This window comes from Chenopodium album, chromosome 23 (genome assembly GCF_948465745.1).
Source record: "Chenopodium album chromosome 23, dcCheAlbu1.1, whole genome shotgun sequence".
In the NCBI taxonomy this organism is placed as follows: Eukaryota; Viridiplantae; Streptophyta; class Magnoliopsida; order Caryophyllales; family Amaranthaceae; genus Chenopodium; species Chenopodium album.
Genome location: NC_137856.1, coordinates 12,931,230 through 12,946,989, shown reverse-complemented (window position 1 = coordinate 12,946,989; position 15,760 = coordinate 12,931,230). Strand labels below are relative to the sequence as shown.

Here is a 15,760-nt window from a genome sequence, read left to right as displayed (position 1 = left end):
TAATAATAATAATAATAATAATAATAATAATAATAATAACAATAACAATAATAATAATAACAATAACAATAACAATAACAATAACAACAACAACAACAACAACAACAACAACAACAACAACAACAACAACAACAACAATAATAATAATAATAATAAGGTTTCAAATTATAAAATTACTAATATGACTACTAATAACAACAACAATTAAATAACAATAATAACATTATTACTAATTATTGAAATTATCAAAAACACAAAATTACAACAACAATAATAAAATAAAATAAAATAATAAATAAATTTTTTTTAAAAAAAAAATAAAAAAAAATAAAAAAAAAAACTGAAAAAAAAAAAAAAAAAACTTACAGAATGTTGCGACGCATTCTCCGGCGTACGAACTTCCCAGTCGTCCCAGCCGTCCATTATCCTAGATCCGTCGGAAAAAACTTGATGATTTAAGTGTTTTTTTTTTAAAAAATATTTAAGGTGGTCGTGGGGACCGATTTGGTTTGAAGTTGTGGGGACCGATGTGCTCGGGATTTACAGTGTACTACTTTGAGGGGACCGATAGTAGGTAAAATGTGCATGAAGGGAACAAAGTCCTCTTTTTATATTACAATTTCGATGAAGGGCATACTTGTCCATTCAAGTCAAAATGGAAGCGTTACTATGTAAAATGGGAGCGACGAATATCGATTCACGTACTAGTTATCCTTCATAAGTTGTCCTAATCAACATTTTTACACCAAAAATCTGATACACAATTCCCTCCCACGAAAGACGTAACATGATTCGGAAGAAGAAGCACGCAAACGAGTCGACAATGACGTGTTTTATATACTTCTACCTTTCTAGATAACAACGATGGTACAATCCCAAAAAAATAAAAAAAAATAAAGAAGACAAACTCTGAAAAAAAGATAATTATGACAATTAACATCAAATTAAGTAATGTGAACTGAATCATCAATCCAATCCCATTAAAATCCAAACTACTACTCCTAAATTGATTTGACAGCTACATACTAACATATGATGATCAAAATCTCAAAATTCCACCATTTTTTGCTTCAACTTCTTTTACGCTTTATACCTTAACCAAAAACTATGATCTCAATTCGACAACTATGCCGGAGGAAGCCTCTCAATTCCGGTCTCCTGTGTCTTTATTCTTATCCCTCTTCTCCTCGCACCGCATCATCGTCGGCGGTTGGTTCTGAGTTCCGGCCTCCTTTATCAGGGTTCGTCGGCCCGTCTCGTATTTATCGAGTAATTAAGCCTAATGATCTGGTTAGTTTATACTTGCTTTGTTTTTGCTGTGTTTGTCAATATATTACTTTGATTGTAGTGTTTTTTAAATTATCGATAGTTAAAAAATTATAAAAAGTTACGTTTGAAAATACGAGTGGGTCTACACGATCCCACATAACAACTATGTAGTTTTATACTTCGTATTATATATAAATCACAAAAGTTAGTTAATTTTTAGTTTGTGAATAGTATTAAAGTCAAAACTTGTCGGCTAATTGGATACTAAGGAAAAACATTAACTTGATTAATTTGGTATTTTGTTTTAGCTGAGTTGTTTTGTTATCATTATTATTTCTGTGTATTATATTGTTGATCTTGTATATTGTTTACTAAATTTCTGCATTGTTGAAAATTCTTGTTAGTTTTAAACTTTTTTTAAAAAAAATTTAGCTTTTAGAATAGTGAACTCTTGGGAGTTGCTTCAATATCTATGTTGTTTATGAAGATTGCCTGATTTCATGGAATATATGCCTGAAAATTATCTTGGCTGTGATATATCTGAGGGCATATAAATGTAGCACCCTCGTCATTAGTTGATACTCCCTCCGTCCCCGAAAGAACGACCCATTTGGGTTGATTATGCGGGTATTAAGAAAGTTAAATAAAAAGATGTAAAAGTATGTTGGAAAGATAAATTTACATGGGGTTTGTAAAAAAATAAAGAGAGAAAGTAATAAAATTATATGGAAAATCAAATTCTTATATGGGAAAGCTAATTTTTCACAAATATTGTTGCAAATTGGTGGGTGTTTTAATGCAAATGGGTCATTCTTTTTGGGACTAAAATTAGGCTAAATAGGTCATTCTTTCTGGGACAGAGGGAGTATTTATTTGAATGGTTCTATGTGGAAATGGAAATTCCTAAGCTCCTGATTGGAAATGATGCTCAAACTAATGAAAGTTGCACTGTATTGAATTGTTGCATGTTTGTACCGTACAATATACCCCATATCTCTCACAGGCTTCTATATATGTGAGTTTAGGGGTCAAGGTGTTATTAGTCTTACTCTGTAGAGTATTGATGAAGTAGAGACAAGAAGCACTTCAATTGGAAGTGCATTGCTTTCATAGGCACTGGTAAGATGATAATTCTAAAATCAAGCGTTAGAAGTGGATAAAATAACTGATTGCAACTAATGGGAATGAATTTATTCGGTAACTAAATCTACTTCTGAGGAAATCCAAAACAGTTTCATTACTTTTATTTTGGGGGTGGGGGTGGATGAGCAGAGAGGCGGCGTGAACCAGAGTTTGCTAGGATCGTTGGCTGGCCAATTTTCGTAAAGTAAAATTATGTTGCTTTATTAGTGAGAGACTGTCTATTAGATTGATGTTGATGTAGTCTTGTAGATTTTAACTTTCCTGTCGTCTGCTTGTTATGTTTTCCCTTCTTATCAGCTAGTTGGTCACTCATATACTCTTCCTTTTTACTGATGTATTATAGCCGAGTCTCCACTATTCCTTCAATGCTTGTGGCTTCACAACCCATGCTGCTACTGAGCCTTCATTGGGTGAGTTGGTTGAAGTACCTCTGGCACAAACAGGTGAAGGTATTGCTGAATGTGAGCTTCTGAAGTGGTTTGTACAAGAGGTAAGTAAATTCAAAATACGTTAGTCTGGTCTTGAAATTGATTCATTGTTCAATTGATAGATAGAAAGCAATGTATGTAAATATGATGTTCCTGTCTTCCTGAAAAAATCTTTTTGCAGGGAGACGAAGTTGAAGAATTTCAACCACTTTGTGAGGTCCAAAGTGACAAAGCTACAATAGAAATAACCAGTCGATATAGGGGAAAAATTTCACATATTCTTCATTCTCCAGGGGACATTGTGAAGGTATGTGGTTTAAAGTATACTTTTAGCATTACCAGTAAGAGTACAGTCAAATGGATGCCAATAGACCTCAATTTCAACTAGCAAAGTATGACCTGTTATGTAAGTCATTATAGATATCATTCAGTACAATGAACCAACGAAGGATTAAAAAAAGGAATAAAGTGTCAAATGGACAAGAAACACCAGGTCTTATAGTGAGCAACTCATCATAGACTAGTATAATAATGAGAATGACTTATGGACACTTATAGGTGCTGCAATTCAGCTGGTGCACTGTTATGCAATTTTACTACAGTATTAAGTCCTGTACTGGTTCGATCTTTTGTTGTTCTTTCCCTTTATGTACCAAAACACTTTTTCCTGTAAATACCAGAAATTTTGTAAAATGCAACTCAGTTTAAATTAAGTGTCAATATCTATATTTACCAAAAAAAAAAAAATTTGTCATTACTACTTATAAGGATTGAGTGAACGTTAATTCAGAAATGCATTAAATTATAGTTATTCTAGATGAGCATCAACTACACGATTGCAGATCCCATCCTTGAAGAGGTTCAATTTATGCAGACTAACACAATTCTTTATTTGATATGGCTTTTGGTGCTTCTTAATATTTAAGAAGTGCAAATATGTTAAATAACTTTTTTATGTAGTCAATTAGATTCTTAATGTTAAAGAGCAGTTGATCTTTGACTCCCTTGAAAATTTTCAGAATTTTATTGATCTTTGTTATGCTGTCTAGATGCAACACTGTTCACTTAGTAACTCGACTAATCCTATTCTCAAAGCAAGATGCTGCTGTGGATAGAGTCCACATCTTGGAACTTATTGACTTTGGAACAACTTTGTTATTATTCAATCAGCAAAAAAATCAGTCTTTTGAATGGTATCCTTAGTTTTATTATCTCTCAACCTATTTGTTCCAGATCAATTATTTATATATTTAAGCCATATTTATCTAACATATTAACTTATGTATTTAAAAAAAAAAAATTAAGTTAATTAAATTAATCCTAGCTAAATCTAATCGAATAATTATGCCTAATATTGTTTTAGAATTAAAAGTCAATACTGGTTAATGAGTTAAAGAGTGCAGCTAAGTTTCAAACTAACCCAAGCCCAATCATATCTTGTTACTGTAAAGTTCATTCAAGCTCCTGCTTAAGCCCATATTAGTAGAATAAGCTTTGGAAGCTCATAGGTGTATTGCATCTAATGCAACGAGCCTTAAAAAATTGCATGGACTGAGACCTACATCGCTGCCCATGCTAGTGTCAACATGCAAAATAAGTTTAAAAACCACTTTCACATTCATGATAACCTAGGTTTACTAAGGTGGATGGCCCATTGGCCCCATGGTTTGCAACTTTTGTCGGCAATGCTGATGGTTTGCTTCTGTTGCTTTCCAATATCTCAGTCGCGGTATGTTTGAAAACCTTTACAATGCCGTCGCAATGCATTGACACATCCAAAGTTTCATTCCATGGGCCGATTGCCCCTAGCTTTTTCTATGTCTTGGGCCAGCTTGTGTTGTGGTTTCACCTCTTGAGCTTATCCCATGTACTTCTTGTCTCAATCCCTACATATGTGTGCATTTATAGGATTAATTTGCATTGCAAGTTCGGGCTAAAGAATCAATTTCTTAACTAAGAAATCATCAACCTGTGACTAATTTTATAAATTGTTGTCTAGAGAAATGCACTTTGGTTGAAGGAAACCTTTCCTACATGTCTCTCCTACCCCCTCCCCCAATAAAGATAATAAGATATGAAAGATATGATGTCAACGTATGGGATATATCATTTGGTACTTTTCTTGTACATTTTACAAATTATGAAAGAAGAATTGGAAAATTCTGATTTATTTTTTATTTTTTTATTTTTTTTATTTTTATTTTTTTTTGCTATGTAATAGTATTTTGGTATTCTTTCTAGTATCCCTCTTCTTTACTGTAATTTTCTGGTAAGCAGGTTGGAGAAACACTTTTGAAGATGGCTGTTGAAGAATTTTCTCCTTCAACTGTAAGTGATGGCATCTCTGAATCCAATATATGTGATCCTATTAATCAAGACGAGTCAAGTAGTCAAGTTTCAATCTCAAGTGAAAGTAGGTTGAATGGCATACTGTGCACACCAGCTGTTCGTAACTTAGCCAAGCAACATGGAATTGACATTAATGATATTAAAGGTAGTGGTAAAGATGGAAGGATATTAAAAGAAGATATTATCAATTATGCCGGTGTTAAAGATGTTGCTGCTGAGCCATCTGCATATTGCTCTGACAAATTAGTGACTGGGAGTTCATTGTATGAAGACAGAACCTTACAGCTAAGGTAATGTTTGATATGTGATACCTAGAATGCCTGGACAATATGCTCCTTGTTAGTTAGTGCTGTTCAGTTGTTCTTTCCCCTCTCAGATGCGTAGTTTTTTCCTTATTTTGTTGGGAATAATTTTGCTTATTATACAAGTCTCTTCAACTATGAGTTTGCATCTATCAAATAGATTTTTCCAGTTATAATTTTCTTTTAAATAATTGAATTTGATGCGCATTACCTGACATACTCTGGACACAATATGCTCCTTGTTTCTTGTGTATTTCCTTCTTCCATATGCTTAGTTATTTCTTTATTTGTTGGAAAGAATTTTATTTATAAATTACTCTCAAATCTCAATAACAGCATGTTTGCATCAAGCAATTATATTCTTGCGAGTTACAATTTGGTAAAGAAATGATTGATGTTTGCAATCAAAGTCAAGTTTTTTTGGTAATTTGTCCCCTAGATAATCTGCTAATATGTCTTGGAGACTTGGACATAAGTAGTCAAGTAGCACTGTGATACAGCGATGTGATGTTTCTGCTGAAGATGGCGCTTATTGCTACTTAGTATTTCCTATGATATATCCCAAAGTTTTGTATGATAAGAGAAGTAGAATTTGTTAAAATAGCTGGTCATTGAAACTTCCAGTTTCATTTTTGTATTCTTGATGAAGATCAAATGTTCTAATTAAAAAAAAAAAAGTGTGTGAATGTGAAGCAACCACTAAAATTGAGTAAAGAACCTAGGAATTAGGAAATGTCAATAAGGATATATTAAGTATTTGTGGTATGAAAATAAATATTGGATTTACTTAATAGGAGGCTGTGTAGTATTTGTGACAAACGGTAACTGTTGCAATCAAAAGAACACAGAAAATATATTTGAGCGTAGATCACCTGAAATTGTTTGGGACAAAATTCCTTTTTCATGTTCACAGCTTAAGTAGTGGAGTACATTATCATCCATATATCATAAGTATTTCAGTTGAATGTATTGGCCACATCCCACAATTATCTTTTATTTTTCTAGGAGTATGTGCTTATAAAATTAATTGACATCTATGATTTGTAATTGGTCATGCACAGTATGATTTAAACTGTTTGCTGCTTCAGGGGATTCCAACGCGCGATGGTCAAGTCCATGACAATGGCTGCCAGAGTTCCTCATTTTCATTATGTTGAAGAAATTCATTGTGGAGGGCTTGTAGAACTTAAAGCATCTTTTCAGAATGCAAACCCCGATCCAAGTATAAAGCACACCTTTCTTCCATTTTTGGTCAAATCACTATCAAAGGCAATGGACAAGTACCCCCTTGTAAATAGTTGCTTCAATGAAGATGTGAATGAGATCATTATCAAAGGTTTGTACAAGAAATTACATAGTGATTCCTCTGAAATATTTTGGCTGTCTTTGACTCTTGTTCAAGTTCCTGGTTGCAAGGAGAATTTCATTGGATGTATCTAAGTATGAATTCATCTCATAATAAGATATGATGGTCCTTACATGCTTTAAAAATAAAAATTTTAAGAAAAAAATGTGTTAGTAAAAGAATAAATAAGAGAGAAGACGGTATGTTTTATGGTAAAATTGGGAACTGCAACGACAGTCAATTGCTTAACATAATGGCATTTTTAGTACGGAATTCTCAAGGGAATAAGTACTGATGAGTTCTGAATAAGCCTGATCTTCTAAGCAGCCATTTGTTGCTATCTTATTGGATCTAAAAGCATTCAATTATCAATTTGATGACTGCGTATGTACATTAGATTTATTTCAGGATTGTAAAATTTTAGAATGCATTAGAATCAGATAGACTTTAACGAATTAATATTGAAGTGAAGGTGCATAACTGTACATTCCCATTCGTTTTTTATCTTCTCAGTTTGCCACTTAATATCTGTATTTTGTGGTTTCAAATTTGTAGGCTATATGGACTTTCATAGTTATCAACAATTATTATATTTTGTCTTTGTAATACAGGCACTCATAATATTGGAATTGCCATGGCTACGCCTTATGGTTTGGTTGTACCAAATGTCAAGAAGGTTCAATCCCTTTCTATATTGGAGGTAAATGTTGTCTCTCTGTTCTTTTTATCCAGTCACTTCACTTTGACTTTTTCATCAATGAGCTGCCAAGTTTATGGAATTTTTCTATTTGTATCTCCTAATATCACTTGAATTTTTTTTTAATCTAAGTGTGTGATGGTAATCAAAGCCTGTCAATATTATTTTTTCCTATTTATACATCTTCTGTGCAATTACTCTTCCAATTGACCATATTGACAGAGAAAACAGAAGAAGAAGATGAAGGGGGGGGGGGGGGGTGATACAGAAAGTTATGCAGTATACATTCACAAATGATCTTTAGATAAGATGTTATACATGTACTACCCAACAACTAATTGTGAATATTTCTGTATGTCTTTGATTTGAAAATCACTGTCCTATATCTTTTAGAAACACAAATATGTTTCATGAATGCTGTCTCCCCAACGTTTTGGTCAAGTTTTAGGACAATTGGTTTCTAACTAGGATTCTGGTTTACTTTTTGGTACACTCGGATATATATTACTTGAAATTTGTGGTTGTGTCTTGGCCTCTTGGTAACATTTATAAATAGTGTAATTCTTTGGTAATTTACCCAATGGATGCAATTCTGAAGGACAGTATTAAGGCTTTTTAAAAAAAATCCCCTCCCTGTGGGTTTGATCATTTGTTTTTGACTCGTAGGCAAGAATTCAGTTGATTTTTCCTTGACAACTTAGGGGCTAATTGGCGCACTCAATGAAAAGGAAAGGAATCAATAAAGGGATATTTTAAGTTGAAAACTTGAAAATGTGATTGATTATGGCAGAAGGGTTACAAACGATAGGCTAATAGCTTTAGGCTATTACTCTCTTTTGATAACAACTCTCTTAGTAACTTGAGGTTACCATTGTCTCTCATTCCACATTACACATCTCATGCCCTATATTGCTATACTCATTATAAGCAAGCTCAACTAGATAACAAAGATAACCTATAGTATTAATGAACTTTTGTCACTATTCCACAGAGTATCAAACTAGCAGGCTTTTGTTATTCCTCCCCTTAGTATTTCATTGATGAGTTTTGTCCAATAGTGACTTGATGTCCTTTGCTTCCTATTACATTTAGGTGACAGCCCCATTGAGCCTATCACAATTTGTTGTTATTGTTTGGTTCAAGTAGGGAATATAATAGAACTAACTTAGTAAGTGCTTGGTTGTAAAAATAAAGAAGAATTTCCCTTATTTCTATTTGCTTGCTTGACATTCAACATACCTGCAGTATCATATTTCAAATTATCATCTCTCTTCATCATGCCCACAGTCCATTGTTAGGGGGGGGGGGGGGGGGGAACTCCTTACTCACCACTGCAGTCTTAGACAAGCCCTCACAACACCATGCTCTTCCATCACTCTCCTACTTACCAGCGTTTTTATATTATCCCCTTCTCATTTTAAAACCAAATCGATACATTCTTGAAAACTCTGGATATAGATTTTTCTTGCCGAAATTGACCACTAAAGCTGTTATTAGTCTTGTTGAGTTTAGAGTAAGTCTCACTCTTTCAAAAAAAAAAAAAAAAAAAAAAAATAATGATTTTCTAGGGTTAGTAGATTTGACAAGAACCACCACCAATGTGTGTTTTTTGTTATTTTTTGGTTGTTGAATTCAAGTGGTTATGTTGTGGTCGTACTGGTCTGCGGGTTGGTAGTGGTGTTTGATAGTTGTTGAGAGTGGTGGGAAGCTTGGTGCAGTGGTGGTAAAGTACTAGTGACTTGGAATGAGTTGCAGGGAAGAGGATATGAGCAAAAATTGGGGCAAATACGGATGTTGGGAAATCTGTGTCCTTGGTTTTAAAAAGTGCGCCTAGGCATGCCTCGCTCCCACTGGGAAATGAGCTTAAGCTAGGTGAGGCTCACTCACCTAGCGCGCGCCTCGTACGCCTCAAAGAGCCTTTGGTAAGGCGCGCCTTTGCGCCTTGCGCCTCAAGGAAAATAACTAAAATTTAAGTTATAAATTGAAGAATGATGGACACTTTTTCTAATTCAGACTACCTTAGCTTTACATATATCATTATTTAATTTATTATGAATTTTTTTAATTGGTATTAAGTACAACCAAAGTAACAAATAGTTTGAAATAAGTATATAAATATATGCGCCTTGCTTACAAAAGGCGCGTGCCTTCGCCTTGCGCCTATGCTGCAAGGACCATTTGCACCTTGGTGCGCCTTTAAAAACTAAGTCTGTGTCTTAGGGGGCAAGGAGCGGGGGGGAGGGGGGGGGGGGTGGGGGGGTGTTGTTAGTGGAGGGAATCGTTGTAGGAAGTGCTGGGGTGGGAAAGGGGATGGAAAAAGAATTTTGGTGTCCCCTTTTCTTCCCTAGTTATTCTCAACCTAACAGTCCCTTATTTTAATCGTGATTAATGGTAAGTCTTTCAAGCTTTATTTATATTATGACTAAAGGAATGTCTTGATTGGTTTTTTGTCAAATTGGCTGCAACGGACTAGCGTGTTCACTCAAACAAGGATAGAAATAGAAGGAAGGTTGCAATAGTATTAGCTTAAATCTTGCGTCAAAACGAACATGGCTTTAGGCCACGATTCTCCAAAGTCATTACAACATTTTCTGGATGCCTTTTCCTACTTGCTAGACCACTTCTATTTATACTAACACTTCATACATAGAATTGGCAATAAAGCCTTAATTACTACAAGTACTACTTTTGTTTTCTTACTACTTAAAGCTAGTAACAATAATTTGCTAAAGTTGCTTGTCTCCTGCATTTCAACGGTCCCCTGCCCCTCCTTGCAATTGCCGTGGCTTGTTGTTGTTGTTGGTCTGTTGCTGCCCCTTGTGTCGTCTGCTGTAAGTCAGAGTAATGGGTGGAGGTTGCGGGTTCATTGCATTGGCATGCATATTGAGGCATCAAGATCTGAGATGTTTAAAGAGGATTATTGATTTGAATTTATTTACCAAGTCTTTCATCATATGTATTGCGTGTCCTTGTTTTTGGTTATTAAGGATTAAGATTAATTGCTTGAGCTCCATAATTTGTTGCTGTTAATCATTTCAGTATTGACGTTTATGTTTTCTAGATAACCAAGGAAATTTCAAGGTTGCAACAACTCGCAACAGAAAACAAGCTTAGTCAGAATGATATATCTGGAGGAACAATAACCATCAGTAACATTGGAGCCATTGGTGGAAAGTTTGGTTCTCCTCTAATTAATTTGCCTGAAGTTGCGATAATTGCAATTGGTAGAATTCAGAAAGTTCCTCGATTCAAAGAAGACGGGACTGCGTACTCCGCACCTTTAATGAATGTGAGTACTTCTTATTACTGATATTTGTTCTCTTTCTCGCCGTTATGGAAAACATTATGCTTTGAAATTTGGCCAATGGTAGAGACCTTCCATACTGCATGTCTAGCAGAGCTAGATCGTACAAACATCTATATCTGTAGGCTGGGGGCTGCGGGATTGAAAAATGACATTTGATATATTTTTTACTAACTTTTGTTCTCATTCCCATCAATACGAAAAAACTTAACGCTTTGAAATATATGTTCACTGGTAGATACCTTCCTAATTGCATGTACAGTGGATGTCCAATTGTATGAACATCTATAACTGCAGGCTGGGGGATTGAAGAATGATTTGAATAATAGTACTTCTACTGTAACTAGGTAAGGGTATGTGTAACACACGTATTTGTGTACTGTGAAGTTGAACCTCAAACCATTTTTGCTTCTTGCTTCTTGCTTCTTTCCTATGACCTTATTGTAGTTTATTTTGCCTGACCTCGAGCTCTCTTTTTTTTTTTTTTTTTTTTTTTTTTTTTTTTTTTTTTTTTTTTTTTTTTACTATTAGTGATCTACGGTTTTACTGTGAAAGACCTGGGATATCTAAATTGTTCCGTGAAGTACATTCCATTTCAACAGTTTTGTTTAAATATAGTAGAAATTTAAAAAAAAAAATGTTCAAATTTACTCCCTAGTACTTTCAGTAGTTTTCCTTATCTAACAACCAAAGTAGATTTTACAGGTTTTCTTTTCTACATTTTTCATATTTTTACTTTTTGACTGTTATCCTCATTCTTTATGATTAAGGTTCTCAAACACATCATTAATCTTGTGCACTCCATATCTCTATATTCTGTTGGCATTGTTTTGTTTTTAAAACGTAGGTTTAAAAATATTACTGTAATTGAGCAACACTCCAAGATATTATTGACATTTGATAACTATTAAAACAACTTTGTTGCATATATAATAATAAAAAAATGGTACATATGCCCACTACAAATCAATTTTACATAAAAAAAATGTCCAATAATTGATCTTATATCTCTATAGTCTTAAATCTCTATAGTCTATTCATTATTGAAGATTATAATTGATCTCCAAAAAAATTAGGGTACTCAATAGTGTTTATACATAATTAATGTTTGCTGCTGATTTCAAAAGAAGTCACATAAATGTACCTCTTTTTTATTTTAATTTTCTTCTCTTTCCATGTCATCCATTTATCGTAATCTTTGATATGCAAGCCAGAGCCACAAGTCTTACCTTGTATCTTTGAGATGACATAGCAGAACAGTTCCAATATACCTACTGAAGTCAAGCTTTCTTCATAAGTATGTGGGCATAAATCTGTTCTCAATCCCCCCCCCCCTCCCCACACACACACAAACACACACATGAACCGAACCAAATAGATAAAGGCCTGCTAAAAAAATCCACAAAAAGCAAATCTAAGCACCAAAATGGAACAAAAAGTTACCCTTAATTCTTTAATGTTATTACCAAAAGAAACCCATACAGCAAGAAAGAATGAAAGGATCACCTAGGAGTTATGCCTCAATTTTGTTTACACTGGATTCATAAATATGCTGTCCCATTATATGTTTGCTGACTTCTGATTGTTTTGTGAAGATGTCAATATGCTTGACCTGATTTGCTGAGTACTGGTATTGATGTATCATGTTTGATAAGTTTTTATCTGTTTGGAGAAACAATTATAATTGCAGTAATCTGCTGAGTAGGTGCACTTTTAACTAAGATGTTATAGATATCAGCTTCCTTTTGTCCTTTTGATATTATAGGTAATCAGTCTACTCCTAGTTTTAGTAGCAGAGAAAACCAAAAAACTCAAGTAGGAACCTTAATGTAAAGTCTGTTTTTTAACTGAAACTAACCGCATAATGATGGGACGTATTATCCAATGATCATAATATTTCAGACTAGAGTTGATTGTGATGTATTCCAGTGATCTCATGGCTTGCAATCCATCTGTGTTTCTGACATTCTCGAATTTTTCTCAGGTAAATATTGGTGCTGACCATAGGGTGTTAGACGGAGCAACAGTTGCAAAATTTTGCAACGAGTGGAAATCATTTGTTGTAAAGCCGGACCTGCTCCTTTTGCATACGAGATGATCATCATTTCCTGTATGTAGGAAGGATTCCATTTGTGAAATCTGGTAGCTTGTTAAGACTGAAATAATGTAGGATCCGTATTTTCAGATATCTTCCATTTCCTCACATTTCTTAGGCATTATACTGCCTCAAATGCTCTTGGGGAAGTATATGTAACTTAATACTTTGTTTTTCTTTTATTTGCAAATCAACCTCAAGTCAAAGGAAGATATAATAAACCGAATTTGTCACAATTCTACAAGTCTTATTCTCTTCACCTTATTCACAATCCGCCAATCAATCAAAACCTTAATCCCATAAGTGGGGTCGGTTAAAATGAACCAAATTTGATTATTCCGTGTAGTCTTCGACATCAATCTTCCTTCTCCATTCCTTACAATTCAATGCTTTATCCTCATACAAATCCAAATACTTCATTTCCTTCCTAACTCCTTCCAACCAAGTCATTTTCGATCTCCCTCTCTCTCGTTTAACCCCTCCGTGGTCCCACTCTTCCACTCTTCGAGCCAGTGCACCCTCAGGTCTTCATCTTACATGCCCAAACCAACGCAAAAGATTTTCCCTTAGTTTATCGGCAGTACCAATCACACATACTGTAGGGAATATTTCAAGCATTACCCCAAACTTGAACCCCACTATGATCATACACTTAAGTATAGTGGCGTCCAAAGGGAAAGAAACGAGAGCAAAAGAGTCGCCAACAAGTTTTAGGAACTTGTAAACCGTCCACGAGGTGAAAGTTACACCCCTTAACGATCCATGAGATCGTTAACGTCAATAGGTCTGGAACCATGACTGGTGTTCGGGGATGAGGGTACGAATCCAATCTAAAAGAGAAAGAACCCGTCCTATAAAATTGACCTTTACTTTATTCTACTCGTATTCATGTGCGCTTTCTGACTAACATGCAATCATTAGGTTAACCCTAAACCTGTTAAATCTATGTTGGTTGAATATTCATGCATAAATAAAACTATTATTGGCGATCACTTGAATTAAAATCACATTAGCCTAAAACCAAATTATTAATTATCTTATTAAGTGTGATTCAAGCACAAATTCCCTTTAAAAATGCATGAAAGGCGTGATCAAGCAATAACAATAAATATATATCAAGCAACATGATAATAATCATCATGTTAACTATAAAGCATAATAATAAAGCTTAATAATAATAGCAATATCCTAGGCATGATACTAACAAGATTAATAACAAATCGTAGCACTAAGCAATAAAGATCAAAGCTTTAAACCTAACATGCCACTAACGTGCTATTAGAAAGAATAAAAGGCACCCTAAACATGATTCTAGAAAGCAATAAAAACGTCCTAACATGATACTAGGAATTAAACAAATCTAAACATGCTTTATACATTGAAATAAATAGGGAGTAAGCTAATTAGTTACTTTGATGCCTCGTACCTCTTTCGAATAACAAAATACACGCATTAGTAAACTTTAATGAAATATTAAATCAAACAATTAAATCAAATAATTGAAAGAAAGAGTTAAAATGTTTAGACTGGATTTGGGACCAAATCCTTAGAAGGTATCAACCTTTCAAGGCAACTTCGAACTTAGCTGGGTGTGTCTAGATCTTGTGAATGCGGAATTATGTTTGTGAAAGGGTTGGTTAAAAAGAGAGAGAGAATCAAGGAATCCTTGATGAGAGTTGATGATTGAAAAAGGGGAGATATGACCTCTATTTATAGGAAAAAAGAGGGTTGAAGAATTAAGAAAAGAAATCGAACTCGAATTCAAAATAAAACTCGATGGACAGCAGTTTTTGCGGATTTTGTTTTTATCATATCTTTTGATCCAGAAGTCAAAATAAGGTATATAATATGTCGTTGGAAAAATCTTGAAGTCTACTTTCCAACCCAAGTAAAATCAGATTAAAATCTTTTGTAGATCAAAAGCTATAGCCGAAATAGTGAGACGGTGTCAATTTTGGATAGAGTTTCGTATTTCTTTCATATCTTTTTCGTTATAGCTTGGAATTAATATTATAATATATCATTGCAAAGATAATTTCAAGATCTATCCAACCATATAAAATTTGAATAAAGATTATACGTCACATAAATAATATATGACTGTGTTTGAACATGTTTAAATTCGAATAGAATAAGGACTTAAAAAAGGAAAAGTTTTATAAAAGGAAAGTTTTTTCCTTAATCTTATCTTTTCTAAAAAGATAATTAAGATCTTTTAGAAACTTATAGAAGCTTCTAATCAATCCTAATTAGTTTAGGGATGGGATTAGGCCTTTTGGATCCTCCACATGATCATTGGGTCGTAGGTAAAATCCGGTCTGGGCCCAGTTTAGTATTTTGGCCATAACTTCCTCATTATTCATCGGAATTGGGCTTATAATATATCGTTGGAAAGGTATTTTCAAGCCCCATATAACTACACCATTATTGGATCCTTATTATGGACTAAACTAAACTGGACTGGACGTTTTTATAAAATAGAGTATGTTTTCAAAAACAGAAAGAAAGATTTTAGAATAAAAACTACCGCAACACTAGACATTTCACACTTCATTTGATTATCATTGGGTTAGTTTTTGGGGAGACACAATGGGTGTCTACAGAAGCCCTCACTTTGACCGAGTTTGGAGAAACTTATGTTTCGAAAACAAAAGTCAAAGTATCGATAGGGACGGAGAATGGTTCAGAACGTTCTGCGATCCTAAATCATTCTTGTAACGTCGATACCTGCAAACTAGCGTTAGTTAAATAGATAAAGAGAGTTAAGAAACGCGTATCTTGCACCGTCGAGCATACGCCTCTGGAGTAACCGATTAGTTGTGACGATC

At 34.2% G+C, this 15,760-nt stretch overlaps 1 protein-coding gene across 1 annotated transcript; it reads left to right on the top strand.

Moving 5' to 3' along the window:
• The first annotated feature begins 883 nt into the window (after positions 1–883).
• LOC145608477 (lipoamide acyltransferase component of branched-chain alpha-keto acid dehydrogenase complex, mitochondrial-like) lies at positions 884–13,157 on the top strand. The gene is made up of 8 exons (XM_081664092.1): positions 884–1,290; positions 2,756–2,902; positions 3,022–3,147; positions 5,118–5,479; positions 6,580–6,827; positions 7,448–7,536; positions 10,595–10,822; positions 12,822–13,157. The coding sequence occupies exons 1-8, from the start codon at positions 1,108–1,110 to the stop codon at positions 12,933–12,935; spliced, it is 1,497 nt and encodes a 498-aa protein (XP_081520218.1). The 5' UTR covers positions 884–1,107; the 3' UTR covers positions 12,936–13,157.
• Positions 13,158–15,760: the final 2,603 nt, after the last annotated feature.

Coding starts and splice junctions, on each gene's coding strand:
- LOC145608477 (XM_081664092.1), top strand. CDS start 1,108: ATGATCTCAATTCGACAACTATGCCGGAGGAAGCCTCTCAATTCCGGT. Junction 3,148..5,117: donor CTCCAGGGGACATTGTGAAG/GTATGTGGTTTA, acceptor TCTGGTAAGCAG/GTTGGAGAAACACTTTTGAA. Junction 5,480..6,579: donor GACAGAACCTTACAGCTAAG/GTAATGTTTGAT, acceptor TTGCTGCTTCAG/GGGATTCCAACGCGCGATGG.